General features: G+C 45.0%; 1 protein-coding gene across 2 annotated transcripts in view; it reads left to right on the top strand.

Moving 5' to 3' along the window:
* stau2 (staufen double-stranded RNA binding protein 2) overlaps positions 1-14,997 on the top strand; it is a 49,046-nt gene extending 34,049 nt beyond the window's left edge. For both annotated transcript variants that reach the window (XM_052054212.1, XM_052054213.1), the window contains 2 exons: positions 13,416-13,481; positions 14,569-14,997. In XM_052054212.1, the coding sequence (XP_051910172.1) occupies positions 13,416-13,481; positions 14,569-14,604 (102 nt within the window). In that variant the 3' untranslated portion in view covers positions 14,605-14,997. The remainder of the gene's footprint in view (positions 1-13,415; positions 13,482-14,568) is intronic.
* The last annotated feature ends 2,228 nt before the right edge of the window (positions 14,998-17,225 follow it).

Raw genomic sequence — 17,225 nt, 5'->3', positions numbered from 1 at the left:
GAGGGATGTTCGTTACCACTTTTTGTCATACCTTTAGTACTTTGGATATATAAAATTACATTTAACACAATGACCAAAAATTGTGAACCTTTCTGATGCAGATCATTGCTTCGCTGATGTGTCAAGTAGCTGTTTGGCGGCAATTACTGCCAAGGAGGACTCACTCGTTGTTGTTTTCTTTTTTTAATTTAATGTTTTGCTTTTTGTGCCCGATATGCATTACTGATGTCAGTACCTCACCCATCCCTAGCGTTGAGGCTTATAGAGGACACAAAAAAAATCATATTGTAATTTGTCATCATCAACTGCGTCTCCAATATTTTGCCCGCGGTAGATGTTATGACAACCGCCATTCACATATATCACTTTAATACAATTTAAGTGACACATTTTTATTTGTATTTTTCGCTTATTCCTATTATCATTAGAATTATTTGGGAAGCTTAGCCATCAAACTAATCCAATCTACAATGTTGTTCAATAACAAAGGAAAATAGCATTCTTGCGGTGTGTGATGGTGCCTTGGCTGTGGCTTTGACACTGCGGTGACAGAACAATTGTCGGAATGTTTGGTTAATTTGGTATCAAATTCAGTCCGTCTGAGTATCTTCTGCGTCGACCTCGTCAAAAACAAACGGGCGCCATCAGGATGGCTGCTTCTGCGGACACAAAACTGCACTGCAAAACCGCTAAGCTGATTCCGGTCAGGGAGGTGACGGGAGTAAAAGTTGGCGCGGTAAGTCTGGCAAGACTTACCGCGCCAACTTTTACATCAGAGTTGTGGAATGTTTTGCACAAAACCATTTTTTTTTGGTTATTTCCAAATGTCCTGCCGTGATGCATGGTCGACTTTAAATTTAATGAAGGCGCTCCCAGATTGGAGGAGGTGGCGGCTCCCATCCTTCATCGTAATTAGCTCGCGTCACGCGGGCCCTGAGTGAGAGCTACGCCTCCCGTGCACGCCCTCAAAGAAGCTAGTTACCTCTCCTCCCTCGCAAGCATCACCTCACCCAGGACCTCCACTGTCGGAGCCTCTGAAGAGGGAACTAAGTCAAACATGCCCTGCACCATCCATCACTCACATGCGTCTGCACACATGCCCTCTTCAGGAAACACCCTTCAGACCAGAAGATTAGGGAGTGGATAGGAGCAGTGAAAGAATGATGGAGGAGTAAGGAGATGGGTTACCCGTCCAGAAAGGGGAGCCAAAAGGGAGAGGGGGGAACCTAAAAAAAAAAAAAAGTGGAGAGAAAATTGATCGAGTGAGGATGCGAGAGATTGATTGAGACAGCGGATGATAAAATGGGAGATTCAAGTGAGTTTTTTTTTTCCCCCAGTGGGAGAAGAGAATAAACATGAACTTGCCCATTAGGAGACTCGTTGATAGCTCCCAGTGGCCCTTTGGAAGGATTAGCATGTCTATTAAGTGTTGACATCGTGGGGAAGTGAATCAACACGCATGACACACTTGAGTTCCATTGAGCCGGAGAGACTGTGAAACGCAAACTTGGATCGTATATTTTCCTTTCTCCATTGATCTATTTCATCATGTATGCTTTGCGACAAGCTGGCGTGTTCTGAAGATGATATCATGTTTAGGATTTTGTACATATTTCTTACAAATGTTCTTCAGAGTGTTTAACTTTTATTATGGGCAGTCTGCCGTGGATTAGTGATGGCCATAATTGTTGACTCACTGACTGCTCGGCATTTTGTCGGTTGACCGAAAATAGAAAATGGGACGGCTTGTGTTTCCTTGCATTTCTGCAAGCGGTCTGTTTGGAAGACAGCAAGTGGTGGTACTCGGATTTGCATCTGACCGTGCGAGTTGATTGTTTTCCCTCCCCGTTGGCTTTGTACCAGGCACACCTCTGTGACGGCGTAAAGGTAACAAAAGTGTTACATTCATTATCACCTGGGTGCCAAGAAGAGCGAGATGTTTGGGCAGCAGCCCTCGCAACCATCGGCCGCGATTTACCCGATGCGTGATTTCCCACGCACACAACTGTAACGCGGGTAGAGCTTTCTTCAGCCGTCGCCCCTCCCTTTAATCGTCACCCTGGTGAGAGGCTGAAGCCAGCCAGGCGTTTGACGGCCAACTTACCTGCTGCTCTTTGTAGCGTCTTTGCCTCATTAGACTAATGTCATTTGACACCGAGTGATAGCGGGACTTGCTGAAAAGGTCTCGGAGATAAGGTGTCGGCTATGTAATCTTTGCTTTGCGATCTTGCGGTGACAACGTGTGATGTTTGTCACCTGGGGAGAAAACACCTTTTTTCTGCCACCGATGCATTAAGCGTTTTGCTCTGCAAATGTCAATGCTCCTGCTTTGATTTGGCATTAGGCAGGCTGTGATTCCAATTCATCCCTCTCAATATACAAACGTGACCTACCCATTAGGGCTAAGTAAAATACAGACGGACCATAATACACGTAACTCACATGAACTGACCCCCCTGGCCCCCCACACCCCTATGAACATAGAATGTAAGAATATTACAAGGATCTGATTGCTACAGGTATTGTCGTGCCATTTCCTCTCCCGCATTTCCTGAGTGTAGATCGGTGTACCCGTTATATTTTGAGGCACGATGACATCATTGAAAGACAACAGCTGTGCTGGGATTGTAGTTAATGTGTAACGCGAACCCTCAGAAAGCAGCAAGAGCATATCTGCACTTCATGGAAGATAGTAAAAGTGGTGTGCGTCAAATGCAGAGTCTCGCTTTAAAAAGTCATGTTGCAGACAAACACGCGGAATCTGCTTGGACGGCAGCGTACTGATGTCTGGATTTAAACACTTTCCATGTCGCTCCTGGTGCAGAATTGGTAAAAGTGTTCCTTAAGAATATCAAACATTGACAGTAATTTCAACTCTCTTAAGTTTCCGCCATAGTCATGAATGCAAAGAGGCAAGCCAAACTGGTAGAACAACGATCACAGAGTAAGCCAGTGTTGGTGTTTGCCATTACTGCTGGCCAAGGACATTTTTTCCCCCCCCGTATGTCTGCCGGCCCATCAGCAGGATAACACAAGTAGCCAAGTACGTGACGACCAGGCTGTCTTTTTTTTCTTTTTATGGACAAATGTGGATTGTAGAGCGGTCACTGGACTTGGAGTGTCCTTTTTTTGTTGTTGAGCTCAGAATTTGGAAGGCTATCAGTCAGATTTTACAACCTTGTAAGTTGCCTCCCACCTAGAACGGTGTCAATCTTATTCTTTCCACGCAATATAAGTTAAAGGATGCTATCTGCAGCCATGAATCAGGCCCAAAGTGACTCTCGCTGTTCAGCAGCAGGTAACGGCGCTTATAGTGGTGGGAGTCCACTCATTAAAGTCCCGCGTTGGGATCAGTGCTTTGTGGCAGCATACTGAGTTATGGAGATGAGCGTAACGACTGGGGAATGTTATTCTGTCTGTCTGAGACAGCCCTCTACCTCCGCCTCCAAGACCCCCCGCCCTCCCTACTCTGCTCCCCGGCTGCCATCGCCTTCCTCTCATCTGGATGTTAACGCATTCTCAGGCCTCAAACGGAAGACATTTTGAAACGCTCAAAAACAACAGCCACGTCGGGGGTTAACACTAGTTACGACTGAGGTGTCACACACTCCTGTGGAGTGTGTAAACACTGTGCGTGCGTGCGTGCGTGTCTGCCTGCCTGCCTGCAGAATCTTCACGCTATTGCAAATTGAAGATTTTGGAAGGCATGGTTTCAGTGATGATAGAAAGAAGAAGTCTGTCAAATTTCACTCATATTTGACAGACTGCGTCTGTCACACACACGATTCCTTTTTGCTTCTAGTGAGTCATCTTCATCTTGATAAAGGAAAACATTCAACGTCAATGATTTTTACATTAAACGTTGAGATAAGTGGAGCTATTTCCTGAATTTAGACGACAAAATTATGTTAGTATTTTTGGAACTCCCTGCACATGGGGATGTCTCAAGGTTGTGTACAAAGCCCTCTGGTATTTCTGTCTTTTGGCTTTCTTGCTTGTCTTTTTTTAATTTGTTTTCATTTTCCATCACTTCCCAGGCTCCGTTAGATTCTTGCCGCATCATTCGCATAATTGTATTGCGCCGCTTGTAAAAACGAGGGCCAAACCGCGAGTGAAGAATGCATCCATATGGATGTAATGTAACCTGGCTTTGTTTTCAGTGTACATTCAAGGGAAGTTGGACAATGTCATTCTCTCAACACTCCCTCATCCTTTTTACCGCAATCTTTGGGAAATGTTGTAGTCATTTTAAAAAAAGCATAGGTGTGCCACTTAAACTACAATAGTTCCATATAGGAACGCGCGCACACACACCATCACGATTTTCAGGCGATGGTGTAATGACTTAGCTGAATTTATGTGAGTTTTCGGAAAAGCCTTCAAGGGTGGGATCTATTGTGGCATTGTTACCAAATAAACACTTTTTCTGTGGGGCCTTTTCTCAAAAATTTCCTCAAATCACATTTCTTACACACACACACACACACACACACACACAAACACATTGCTCTCTTATGCCCACAGAGTAAATGTGGAACCGTGTGAGCCTTCAGGGGGACTTTGAAATGAGACATGGCCGGGACATCAGAGGATTCTGCCATTCTCAATGAAGCCAGCTTGATTTATAAGAGAGACAGGACTGGGAGTAGGCGGGAGGAGGGGGGGGGGGTTGTTTCTAGAAGCACACAAGGCTATGAGGTCTTCCATTAGTCCCCTGACCTCTGTTTCATGCGACCAACCACCACCGCATGAGAGAAGAATGAATGGATGGATGGTGAACATAGGGGGGAGTCTTTTCCCTTTTTTTTTTTTTTTGTTGACCGTAGAAAGTCTGCTATTTGCATTTTCAAGTCAGGCAGCAGAAATGAGAAACCCTAGCTCGATCATTTGTCAGCAGCCTGGGGTGTCCTGGTCCCTCTCTCAGGCCTACCCCGTCTCGTCTTCCGTTCTCTTTTACGGTCCTCCTTACAGTTTTACCATCTGCAATCCAATTAGTTGGCTCTTAATCACGTGTTAAAGTGCAGCACTTTCCAGGTGTTTACTGTCTGTTTGCAATGCTGTAAAATGGTGTGACATGTCTCATAAAAATAAAAAAAATTAAATCAACGTGCCCACAAAGGATTAAATGCTCCCTCCAACTAACAGTATCAGTAGCTGAAAATGTGGCTATGGACCACAGTGCTTCTTCAGAGCATCTGTTAGGTTGATTTTCTTGACTTTTAGTGCAAGGCAGATTCAGGAGGCTACCTGCTCATCTAATTTTTCTACAAATTGAGATGGGGGGGGGTAATGACCAAATGGTGATCGACCTTGCGTTTTAATTTCCTCATACCCTCAATTCGTTCAGTACAAAACACAGAGAGAGCTGTGATTAAAATGGTGCCTTTTTAAATGAATGCTCCATTTTGATTGATGTTTTGGGGGCAGTATTAAGTCAACGGTTTAGGCTAATGTGATTGAGTTTTAACTGCATCAGTGCACCCATGCAAAAAGAGAGGTGTTTTAAAACACTCTTCAATAGACCCCTGCTTGTGCTAAATAACCAAAATATATTTTTTGAAAAGCTCCTTGGTGCAGTTGTACACTACCGCAAATTATAACCACAATCATAAAGATTTTGATAAATCAATTCTATGACAGGTTTATACCTTTTGCCTTGGGTGTCACTGTGTCATATGCAGCTGCAGAGAATTTGGATGCGCTTTCTTGCGAACATGCGGCCGAAACATATCCGCGTCAGTGAGCTTGCTCGGCACTTGAACCTCTCCCTGTTTTCAGACTTAATCCATATTTTTGCTCAGCTCCGACAAAAACTTCTCTCTCTTCTTTATTGCCCTTTGTTGAAACCACTGCTTTAGTCTGTATTGCGTTGCAGTTTTCCCCATCCCAGTTCTCCTTTTTGAAGTTAGCGTACGTCCTTGGATGTACATGTCACAAAGTTTTGTCGGAGGAGTTATACCTGGCAAGGGCTTTCTCTTGATTTAAGCATGATGGAATTTATTGTTGTCAGTAAACTTGGTTTACACATAATCCGTGTCTGCAGCTCGCGGTGCCAGTTGCTATGGAAACATGCAAGGGTTTTCATAACATTTCAGGCGCTCCCTTCATCACAGTGGGTCTCAACCTCCCCCTGTCACACAGTAGACGGGCCTACCAAGCACGACACGGGGCTTTCTGTGCAAGAGGCAACCTATAGTGAGCGCACAGAGTAATGAGAAACAGTCTGGTGGCAATCCATAGGAGATGATAAAACATCACAAAGGGTTTTACAGGCGTGTCCCTTGTGTGTACCAGGCCATTAAAGTCAACACGGAGAGAGGAGAGCGCTACAGGAAGAGATGAGAGGAAAAGAGTGTAAAAAGGCTGCCCGGCTGCGCGTCCTCTCTTGTTACCGGATGTCCTTGTCTAGCAGACATCCACTCTCACTGTTGTCCCCGACATGGGAAATGCAGCGTTTTTTTTTTTTTTTTTTTTTTTTTTGATGGGCAGTTTCAGGATTATTGCATGCAGATGGCAGTAAAACACTTAGCTCCTCTCACCTTACCCTTTCGTTTCACCTTCCAAGGCGGGATTCCCAAGTTGCTCTTTTTCCACACCTGTAAGTCTGCCCATTAAATCTTGTCGCCCGTTTCTGTCAGTCTGAAAAGGAACGATTGTGTGCTGAAATGCCTTGGAGGTTTTGAAGACCTGCACCCAGCGAATTAATATCGGCGGGTTTGACAGTCCGACCCAATAGATTCTACCGCTTAAGGCTTGGTTCAGGCTATTTTGAGGTTGAGTTTGTCACGATCATCAAATTCTGTGTTTCGATGAAGGTTTGATGACAGCCCACCATATAATTTGAAAGCATGACACATTCATAATATTTGGACATTTGGATTTTGGCCTGTTTTACTGCTATTTCCCCTCCATTTTCTTGTTTGGTGGTGTTCTGTGAGCTTTTTCAAATGAAAGATTTGTGCCTTGGCTGAGTTGGAGGGGGAAAAAAACTGGCATAGCTGTTTTTAAAGAGATGTCAGCTCTTGCAGATCAACTGAAAATGTGATTGTTGGCCAAAGGGACACTCAACATAACACCAACCGCCGTTGTTGGTTTATAATTTGACATACACTGCGACATTGCTAGTGGTGTTGCAAAAATAAATTTCGCTGGAGTCTGTTATTGCCATAAATGTCATTGTAATTCTGTGTCCTACCATTATTATTTTTGCTGTGCTCTCCTCACACGTGCCCTGACCGAACAGACAGAAGGTTTTAATGTTCTAACACAGCTGAAATATAGCTATGTCATCTTCAACAACTTCCACTTGGAGACCCGTTTTCAAATATTTGCCTTGTCGCCTTGTTGCCATGTAAAGAAACGGCCAAAGGACAACTTTTCCGCCTGTAACGCTGGCCAGAGATGGAGAGTCGAGGCAAAGACAAGCTTGACAATAGAGAAGTGGGACGCCCTTGGGGGCCGATCAGTATCACTTTGCCGATAAAAGAATGTGTCTGAAGGCCGGCCGTTCTTCCCACAGCTTTCTGTTGGTCCCCAAGGGCAATTTGAGTCCTTATAGTCCAGGATTTTACATAGACGATACTCCCTGTGGCATAGATAACACATTGACCGCTGCAGGTGGATGTGATGTGATGTAATAATGTATTAATTTGGAGTCGCCGAGGAAACCTAATAAAGAGAGTGCACGGTCATCAAGCTGCATCCAGAATTTCCCACGATGAATGATGGGGGGTTTGGTGGGGGAGGGGGGGGTGAAGACCTACTTTTACTGAGCAATGGCATTTTTATGAATATATAGTTGCCCACTGTAGCCCTGATGAAGTTTCACGGTGTGTGCCAACACACCCAAGGCTGGGAGTCGTCGTGCTTTTGTTTGTGAGGCAATTTGGCATAAGAAATCCTGGTGACACATTGGCCTTAAGGCACTTTCCACAGCCCTTCTCAAGTTCGTTTTTCAGTCTCATCTCTCGCTTGAAATAGATGCTGGTTCACCAGCAAAAAACGGATTAGTTTGCATTTTGAAAGTGGATGGCGATTCCCCAGCAGGGCTTGCTGTGGTTGGTACAGCAAGTCCTACTGTACCAATATATATATTTATATACAGTATATATATATATATATATATATATATCATTTTTTATCACATTATTATTACTAACAAATTGAAGTCACCTGATAGTTGAGGTGTAGTAGTTGATAGTTGAAGTAATTTCTTTGCACAAGCATTTTGTATGTGTGCCACACCGTTCTATTTGAGCAGTACTGTCGTCATGCATACTTGTGAATGGTTCATGGTATATCATGAAATTAAGCCTGTTCATATTACATTGAATTGAATGCAGTGTTTTTATTTGAATTTTTCAACCCCAGAGGGGCATATCTACTCTCTTATCATGAAGGCTGTCTCGGGATGTATCTGTGTATCATCTGAGATGCTACGCTGACAAGGCTTGAGTGTGGTATGTGCTTCTGCCCTCGGCCTTTGCCCATATGTTCTGAATTACGCCCTAGGAGGTGCCATGCTCAGGCAGCTCAATGAAGGGAGGGGAGAAAGCAGGCCTCTCCGGCCCAAATGACGCATGACACGGCGCTTCGCCCCAGGCCCTTATTTATGGCTTCCCATGTCAACGAAGGCTTGCTCCCCCGGGGAGCCTCAAGGACCCGCCGGCTAAGCTCGGCCGGCCTGCGAGCAGGCCAGAAGCTTGCACGGAAATATGCATGCCCATCCCCTTGGGGAATCCTCATCACCGTAATGTGGCGGCGTCCACACATAACTGCAATGTATGCTGGAATCAAATACATTTCCCCCATTGAAAAGTTTGTTCAGCTGTACCAAAGCAGCGGGTAATCCGCAGAGGCAAAAAAAAAAAGTGAGGCGGCACATGTGAAGGGCTTCAGAGGAATTAACGTCATGTCAGGCTGTGGCACATAATGCCCCTTTTCTCAATGCCTCCGTTGCGGGAGAGGATGTGAAATCTGGAGCGAGAGTGAGGAAGCGATTTTGGTGAGATGTTCCGAATACATTTTCTCTGTAGTTGCTCAAGAGTCCATGTACATATAGCACCATATTAACAAATAGATGGCGTACTCTGGCAGCACTTAAGCACACACAGGTGTTCTCCATGAGCTGCCTTGGAAGTTCTCTGTGATCCCAGTCCAGGCTCCAACTGTGGGCTGAAGCAAAGCAAAGGAATTTGGAGGAAATGAAAGCCAAGGGATGAGAAGAAGCTCAAGACATTCATGACAAGAGGAAAACTCACCGACGCTACGCTAAAAGAAATAACAAACAAACAGGAGCTTGTGATACGAAGGCTCGGTGCTGGCAACGGTCGATGTCCCTCCTCCCAGGTATCGATTTCTGTACGGTTGCGGGAGGGAAGAGCGTTGTCATGGTTTTATGTGGCCTTTTGGAAACGGCACAATATATCCAGCTTTAGATGTCTGACAATGCCACTCATTTTCCACCTTTCCAGCTCCTGTCATGCTGCCTATAAAGCGCCCCGTTTGAAATCCACTCTGGTCAATGTTTAGTCTAGCCGACATCCCTTAGATCGTTCTCATCACAAGCCATCCAAGATGCTTTTCATGTGGAAGTTGTCCTCCCACTTTACTGCAAGGCTCCGTAATCACAAGTGTCGGTAACCTCTCTTAGAACAATGCAAGCGTACAAAGATTGATTTCAAAACGGAGTGACAAAAGACAACAGTTGCTTTCATGTAATTGAGTCACTTCACTGTCTGGCATTGATAATGGCAGCCGCTCGTTTATCAGAACCACACTGCTGAAGCCTACTTCCCCCCCCCCCCCCCCCCCATTTACTTCATACTTGAATGCACCTGCAGCACTGTTTCATCAACCCCGAGATGACTCCCGACGTCACTGATGTCTGGAGTCACTTCCAGGCACTGAGAGTCAGCGGCCTTTGAGCGCAGCGCCATCACGCTCCCTCGTGTATTATGATTCGCATGATGGGAGCCTTTCACTGACAGTCTTGGCCTGGATCAAAAGTCAGGGATGGGTTTTATGAGACCCAATCCTTGTGGATCTGGTGCCCATGATCAAAGGCTGGGTCAGTGGATGAAACCTGTGACTGGTGTCTGCAAGTAGATCAAAGTGGCAGCAGACTCGTAACTGGAAGGCAACTGCAGGCCAGAAAAATAGAATCGGAAGATGGTGGAAGCAAAATTTCCACCAATCGCTGCAATTCGGTCCTATACACGTTGCGTTTTACTCTCTTGTCCCCGCACCCTCCCATTTTTCAGCAACAATTGACTGGAATGACTCTAGTTCTGTCTATTGATAAGCCAGGAGTGAAGTTTCTATTTATGTGTTGACCCAGGAAATGAAGAATGCAATTTGAATAAAACAGAGCAACATCTGGGGCAGTGGCAAAGACACAGCAGAATTCGAACGCCATTTGTGTTTGTTGTTCACACTACTGTACCGTGTCCCATTTGTCTTTATTATTTTCTTACCTGTTTACGCCCATCGCCATCCAACCTTAAATTCTTGCGGTGGTAGCACATGCTTGTTCAGGGTTTCCATTCCCAACACAGACGCAGACGAGCAAATTGATCTGTACTTGTTTTTGGAGATGTTGCTTTTGAGGTCCAGAGAGGCTTGTAATGGGTATGAAAGAATTGCACATTCTCTTTATTTTCTAAAATATTTGCAATCCAAGATTTATTTATTTTTTTGCTGCGCTGTCTTCCCATCTCCTCGGCCGGCCATATTTCTCCTCGTGCTTGACTAGAACCCAGCGGTCCTGCAGTGAGAACTGACACGGGAGTCCGATTTGTCTGGGTCAATGTGATCTAACAATCCATTAGATCCGTCGGGCCGATGCATCGGACTCCTGGGAGACTGGGCTTTTGTTTGGCTAAGCCGTTGATGGAATCAAAGCCTCTGTTGGGGAAGCCATTAACAGAGCAGCAGGCCCCGAAAAATGAGCCGCTCTTGTCACTCCGCATCAGAAACTCGGCTATAGTTGCAGATCGTCCTCAGACGGCGGCGGTCCGTTTGACTGCTTGCTTGTCCGAGCCTTTGAACTACGAGAAGTGAAATAGATGGATGAATGAGCCAATGTGTGAGGTGGGCACGGACGGGGTGAGTGCCGGTTTGTTATCTGAAGGTGGAGTGTGCAAGGAGAGTGAGGCTGAAGAGGGACTTAATAGGGCTCACTTCAGTTTTGTGCGAGATGTCCCATCAAGCACATCCAATCATGAACAAAGATTTTTGTATATTATATCTTAATGTGTTCATTGTCCTTGTAGATCTACACTTAAGTCATTCAGTACCAGCCAATTCTTGGACTGTCAAGTCAAGTCAACAGAATTTATAGAGCACTTTCAAACAGCCATCGCTGCATACAAAGTGCTGTACATGGAGCGATTTAACATACACAATAAACAGTAAGACGAATCGGTAATAAGGGCGGTAGAAAGCACCAAGCAGTAAAATCAAGAACAAATCTACGTCATGCTGAGTCGAATGCCAAAGAATACAAGTGAGTTTTTCTATGTCTAAAAGACGTTTAAAAACGTCTTTGGGAGTGAATGAGTTAAGGGGATCATTGGCTTCCATTCCCAGAGATAGGCCCAGTATTTGTCCCGGGCTCTGTTGAGCTTTTAGGCCATAGGCTTGACTGCCTTGGCCCTTATGCCTGCCTGTCGTATATCAGCAGCTCTGCCACCGTCAGACCTCTGATTTATGGCTGTTTATCTCCACACACCCCCACACAGCCCAAAACAGATGGGCCGCAGCTATTTACCCAAGGAGAAAAAATTCCCAAACCTATTTGAATAAATGCAACAAAAAAAAACACACACACACAAGTTAGTTTCGATGACAATTACTTATTCACTTGATAAATATTACTTTAACTAGATCTTCCTGTTCAATGTTGAAATCCAAAAATCCCCAAATTGTGTAACTATCTTCGTAATGCGAAAAACGGTATTCCGGTGATTTTCTTTTTCATTCCAAAAAATAAAATCCCAACAGTCCAATTTCTCAAACCTGTCTTGCTGTGTTGTTGCAGGCATTGCAGATTTGGTTTCGTCAGTTTGATGGATAAAATCCAGATTTTGACCTATGCTTCCTTCAGTCATAAATTGTCATTCCTGCATTAGGACTCTCATAATCTGAAGTCAAACACCATTTTTTTTTTTTTTGGCTGGGGCGTGGTTTTCTTACTCAAGCTTTACAGACGATAATTGCTGTTATCCTCCCTTGTTGCGTTGCATTCCACAGAGCCACGTTGGTGCACCTTGTACTGTATGTGGCTTTTGGGTATCTCACAGTGAACGTATCTTTCGAATTCAGATGTGAAGAAGTGTGCTTAGTGTCGGAATGCATGTTGAGAAGGCTTTTTATTTTCTTTCGGGGCCGTACATTAAGCTTGTATCCTGGCTAATGTGGGTGGTCTGTATGCTTGGCTCATCCATTTATCACTTGGCCACTCATCTGTTGAGCAGAGCCACTCATTTTCTTATCTCAACTCTGATCGAGCGGTGACGAGTCTAAATGATCCAAGCTGTGTCATTATCAGCGCTCCTTTTGCCGACGCAAATAGCCGCCCGATGCTCCTATGTCAAAACGGTTAAGCGTGGAAACAGGAGTGTTGAAAGGAACTGAAAATAAACGGGTGGTGTTAACACGCATCTCATCTCCTACCCCAATGATGTGTATGCAATGCACGTAGAAGGGGGGGAGACAGATGTCGAATGTGCTCCACCGTGCCCGGATCCTGTGGCATCTTGCTCAACTCGAAGTTACATTCCCTGACCGCGCCTCAGCCCACACTCGGCGTTGCGAACGGGGAAAATGCCAGCTCATCTGGACCGGTTCGTTGGGGTAGAGAGGATGTGCGTCATGACAGAACCTGGACAACATCAGATGGGCCCCGTTTATCTTGGCACACTTAAGGAGCCCCTTTCTATAAGTGGCCCTCAAGTGGTTTCAATTTGCGGTTTGATTCAGCGGCCGACCCACAAGGTGCGCCGTCAAGCCGAGAGTGGCAGAATTCGTTGAAATCGCTCAAGTCTTAAGCCAAACGTTATATACGCTTCATTGAAGTTCCCGCAGTATGGACTCCTCAAACGTTAGTTGTTCCTTTCGCCGCTGGTCTTTACCGAGGTGTGACATTCGGGGATACAGATGTCGCTCGCTCCTATTGACTTGGCAGCAAGAACATCAAGTGGAAATGTTAAGCCAATAACGCTAGACAAACAGTGAGAACGGAGGAGCCAAAGACAACACAGAGTGAAGGGAAAGTGTCCTGCTGGCATTGTCTTTCCCAGAGTTAAGTGTTATTTGAAAAGCAGCTGAAGGGTGACACTCACTCTCCTCCCACTCCAACGCGCTCTTCTTCCCTGCGCATTCACTCGACCATCTGTTCTTCCCTCTCTTCTCAGGCTGCTCTAAGTGCCTTGAAACAGCTGTCCGAGCAAGGACTGGACCCGGTGGATGGCCCCGTCAAGGTACGGAACGTCACTCGCCCGCCGTCTGAGCCGCTCTGGTGAAGTGTCGGTCCGCTTCCCGTCCGCATCCCCGTCGGCGTTCTTCCATAGGGAACCGCTTCGCGTGTACTCGGTACAATGTCACATCCAAGTCCACAGGAACACGAGGGCTTTCTCCTCCTAACTTCCCCCGTTCCTCAAACCTTTCCGTGATGAGCACGTTAGGAAAGGAAAGAGGATGAGGAAATCCCTGTCCATCATTTCTGGAATATTTTCCTTGTAGGTGTGCCCTGGGAAAAAAAAAAAAGAAAAGAAAAGTTTGTGCAGGGCTGTTTTCTTGCATTTCCCATCCAGGAGCAGAAGACTGAGACAATGAGAACGTGAGGAAAGACAACTTCATTTACGTCATCATCACAGCAGAAAAAATACAAAATAGGACCGTATTTAATCGTCAGTGACTTATTTCACACCATTTTGGGCATTTACCGACTCAGTTCACATTTTTGGTCACTGGGCTCACAAAACTACCACAATCAAAAAGAAAATAAGAGTGAAACGTATCTCAGCAATGACATGTTCCCCATCACGGAAATAGAAATGGTAGACAGGCAAGGTTTTGCGCACATTTAACACCTGACAAAATGTATTGAAAATGCCAATGTGGCGGTACCCAATATTAATTCTGAAAAAAATGCAGATATTTTCAATCATGATAGGATAAATACACGTACTGTTGAATGTTTTATCTCTTTTGGGTGTTTAATCCCTTGCACCGTCCGACCTGTTAAAGTTCTGACACTGACTTCCTAAACAGTCACAATGGATGGGCAGGGGGTTGCTGTGACTTTTAGCGGGTCTTTTTTTGGTTTAACCCCCCCCCCCCCCACAACCACCAATTTTTGTTGACTTGGATGGCCTCAGAAGTGACTCTTGAGTTGCCGCTATCCACCATTTTCCCTTTCACGTATCAATCAGTCCCTGCACCAACTTGTGACATCTTTGTTTTCACTCCTATTCGAAACTGAAGGACGAGGCAGCGTACCCAAGGGCAGGTCAGACAAATTCTCGGCCCTGCCAGACAGTAACGCAATTTGCTTTGTGTTCGTAGAGCACCGAAACCTGCGGGAGGGAGGACGGACATTAAACAGACTAACTCAGGCACCACCACTCAGGTCTGCATGGATTCAAAGGCTGTCGTCCAGGAGCTGACATCCCCTTTCTCCCTCTCACTCTCGGCCGCCTGGCCCCTCACCACCCCCTGCCTGAGTTCAAAATGTAACTAATCCCCTCCTCACTCACACACACACACACACACACACCAAACCCAGCCAACCTTTTCCTTTACCCCACGATGGCCACTGTATCCTGCATAACCTGTCAACATGCAATAGGGTGGATGTGCACCATGAAGCGAGCGACTAAAAGCCCCATTACCCGAGTCTATGTGAAGACAACACTATCTCCACACATTTGTGACAAGTTGAGTCTTGGTTTAAAAAAAAACAACAAAAAAAAGAAGAAGAAAACAAATCAACAAGCGATATGCATGGTCCTGTATTAATTGAAGGCAAGTCCAACACATTTCCCACAAGATTCGTGTCTGTTGGTATGGTTAACACAAATATGTACATCATGCAATTGAAATACAAAAGAAACATTTTAGATGAGCGAAACCAACTTGTAGCTTATTTGTTTCAGGGGTATTATGTTTCTTTCTTTTATTCTGTTCTTTTCTTCATCTAACAATGCTTGAGTACTGTATTTAAGATTAACCAATGCCAGTGCTGTGAAAGTTCAAGTCGTTGTCTTCATATATAGTCACCTAGCTTACCTTGTATGCTGACTTACAAAAAAAAAAAGAGAGTGGAAAAAAAAGAGTTATCTATCTATATGGACGTGTATGACTTGCAAGAGTATCATATTCTGAAAATTAACACAAACGTTTTTGGTTTGTTTTTTTTTTTTCATGCGGACAAAAGTGGCAATAGAAGGGAGACCACCGAGGCATGAGGTTTGGACCTGCCTTGTCCGTTTTGTCCCCTATTTAAACTTGTCCCCACCTTGGCGTGGCATCACGGCAGTGACAGACGGGCTATGACGTGTGTGCCAGTATAATTGTCCAGTTGCTAGAAGATTCTGTGCCAGTGGATCACCCCCACCACAGTTCCGTCGATCACATCTACGCCCATCGTGTGTGTCGTCTTGACCCGTCGCAACATCAACTGGGTGCTTTTATTGCCTTTGTTGGTACGAGATTGTCGAGGACGGCGTGAGTGCAGTGTATGTACAGGGTAGGCTTGCTGTTGTTGAAATGCAGTAAAAACACCTCAGTTCATGTGGGAAAAAAATGTCTTTGTCTTCTTTTGTCTTTTTGTCATTGGTTCAGAACAAGGAGTCGCACTCAGGACTTACCGCAATTGGCAATTTACTACTGCGTTAGTGTTCGATTGTGTACACATTTGAGCTACTGAGGACCCCCTAGCCCCTATAAACCACCAAATGACATTCTAAAACTGTCACACAGTTGTAAAAATAAATTAGCCTCACTCGACAGTAACAGGTAAAAAAAAAAAACATTAACGAATTTTAAAACGGCCGTTCACGTACAGATTCACTATGTCCCTCGAGGTACATAGTAACAAGGTTCGATTGTACTAATAATTATGTAAAACTGGTTTTATAAAGAGCTTCGAGTTACAAAGAGAAGCAAATAAATAATTTAGCACAAAAATAGTGACCAAATTCCACTTCACAGCACTATTCCAAAAATGATTTCATGTACTTTCTGCTCCGTGTCAATGTCGGATTTGTGGAAAAAACTATTTGCCCGATCACCTTTTCCAGAAAGCGGTGATGGAGCAGTTTTTTTTCCGAAAGAACTACGCCTGCTGTATATGAGCAATATAAAATTGCTTGATGTGTCGATTTTAATCAAATAAAGCCAAAGAATTTGATTTCCCTTGCAGATTTTCCTCCTCAGGTTTTTTTTTCCCCTTCTATTGATCTTTAAAGATGGCATAACGTGCAGCATCATTCCCATCGCATGTGCCTGCGAGCATGCCACCTGCGCCACCTTCTAACAGCACCTCGGCGGCCTCTGCTTCCTCACCGGCCCAAGGAAGAAGCGAAGGAGGCGGCGGCAGCGCTGCTCTTAATTCAGTTGCATTGACTAATGGACTCCGCTGGCAGCTCCATCTGCTCACCATTGAGTAGCGCCAAGGCTGTTCACACACATTAGTGGCACATCTCAATTCCAGAAGCTCGTTCATGCACTGGCAGAGCTGCTTGAGGCCATGCTCAGGCCCCAGATGAATCGCTGCGCTCGCAGGAGCCAATATAGGAAGTGAACCTTTATGCCCAGAATAGAAGAAAATCAATGGGGAAGCAGTGCGAGTCCACGCCGTCTGATCGCAAATGTTGGGCTCATCGATTTTTCAAACTGAATTATATGTCATTGACTATCTTGGAAGTCCTCTTAATTCGCGCTGGTCTGAACAGCAGGATGAAGGGACGGGGGGAAAATTCTACAGATGCCTACAGAGGTAACGATTCACTGTGACTGTAAATTCAAATGTTTTCGTAGTGTCAAATAATGCGGTGTCTGTGTGTGTGTGTGTGTTTATATACACAATGTACATTATTTCACAGTTTGTTTTGCTAGCCCCATATTACGCAATGCCAAGCCACTGATTTGTGTCATCCTTCCTCATCATATTCTATTGTTGTGTTCCCGAACAAAAGACAACATGCCGATACCGCAACACA

The sequence above is a fragment of the Hippocampus zosterae genome, chromosome 20, assembly GCF_025434085.1.
Source record: "Hippocampus zosterae strain Florida chromosome 20, ASM2543408v3, whole genome shotgun sequence".
Taxonomy (NCBI): Eukaryota; Metazoa; Chordata; class Actinopteri; order Syngnathiformes; family Syngnathidae; genus Hippocampus; species Hippocampus zosterae.
The sequence above is the reverse complement of the archived record's forward strand: the minus strand, read 5'-3'. Positions and strand labels throughout refer to the sequence as shown.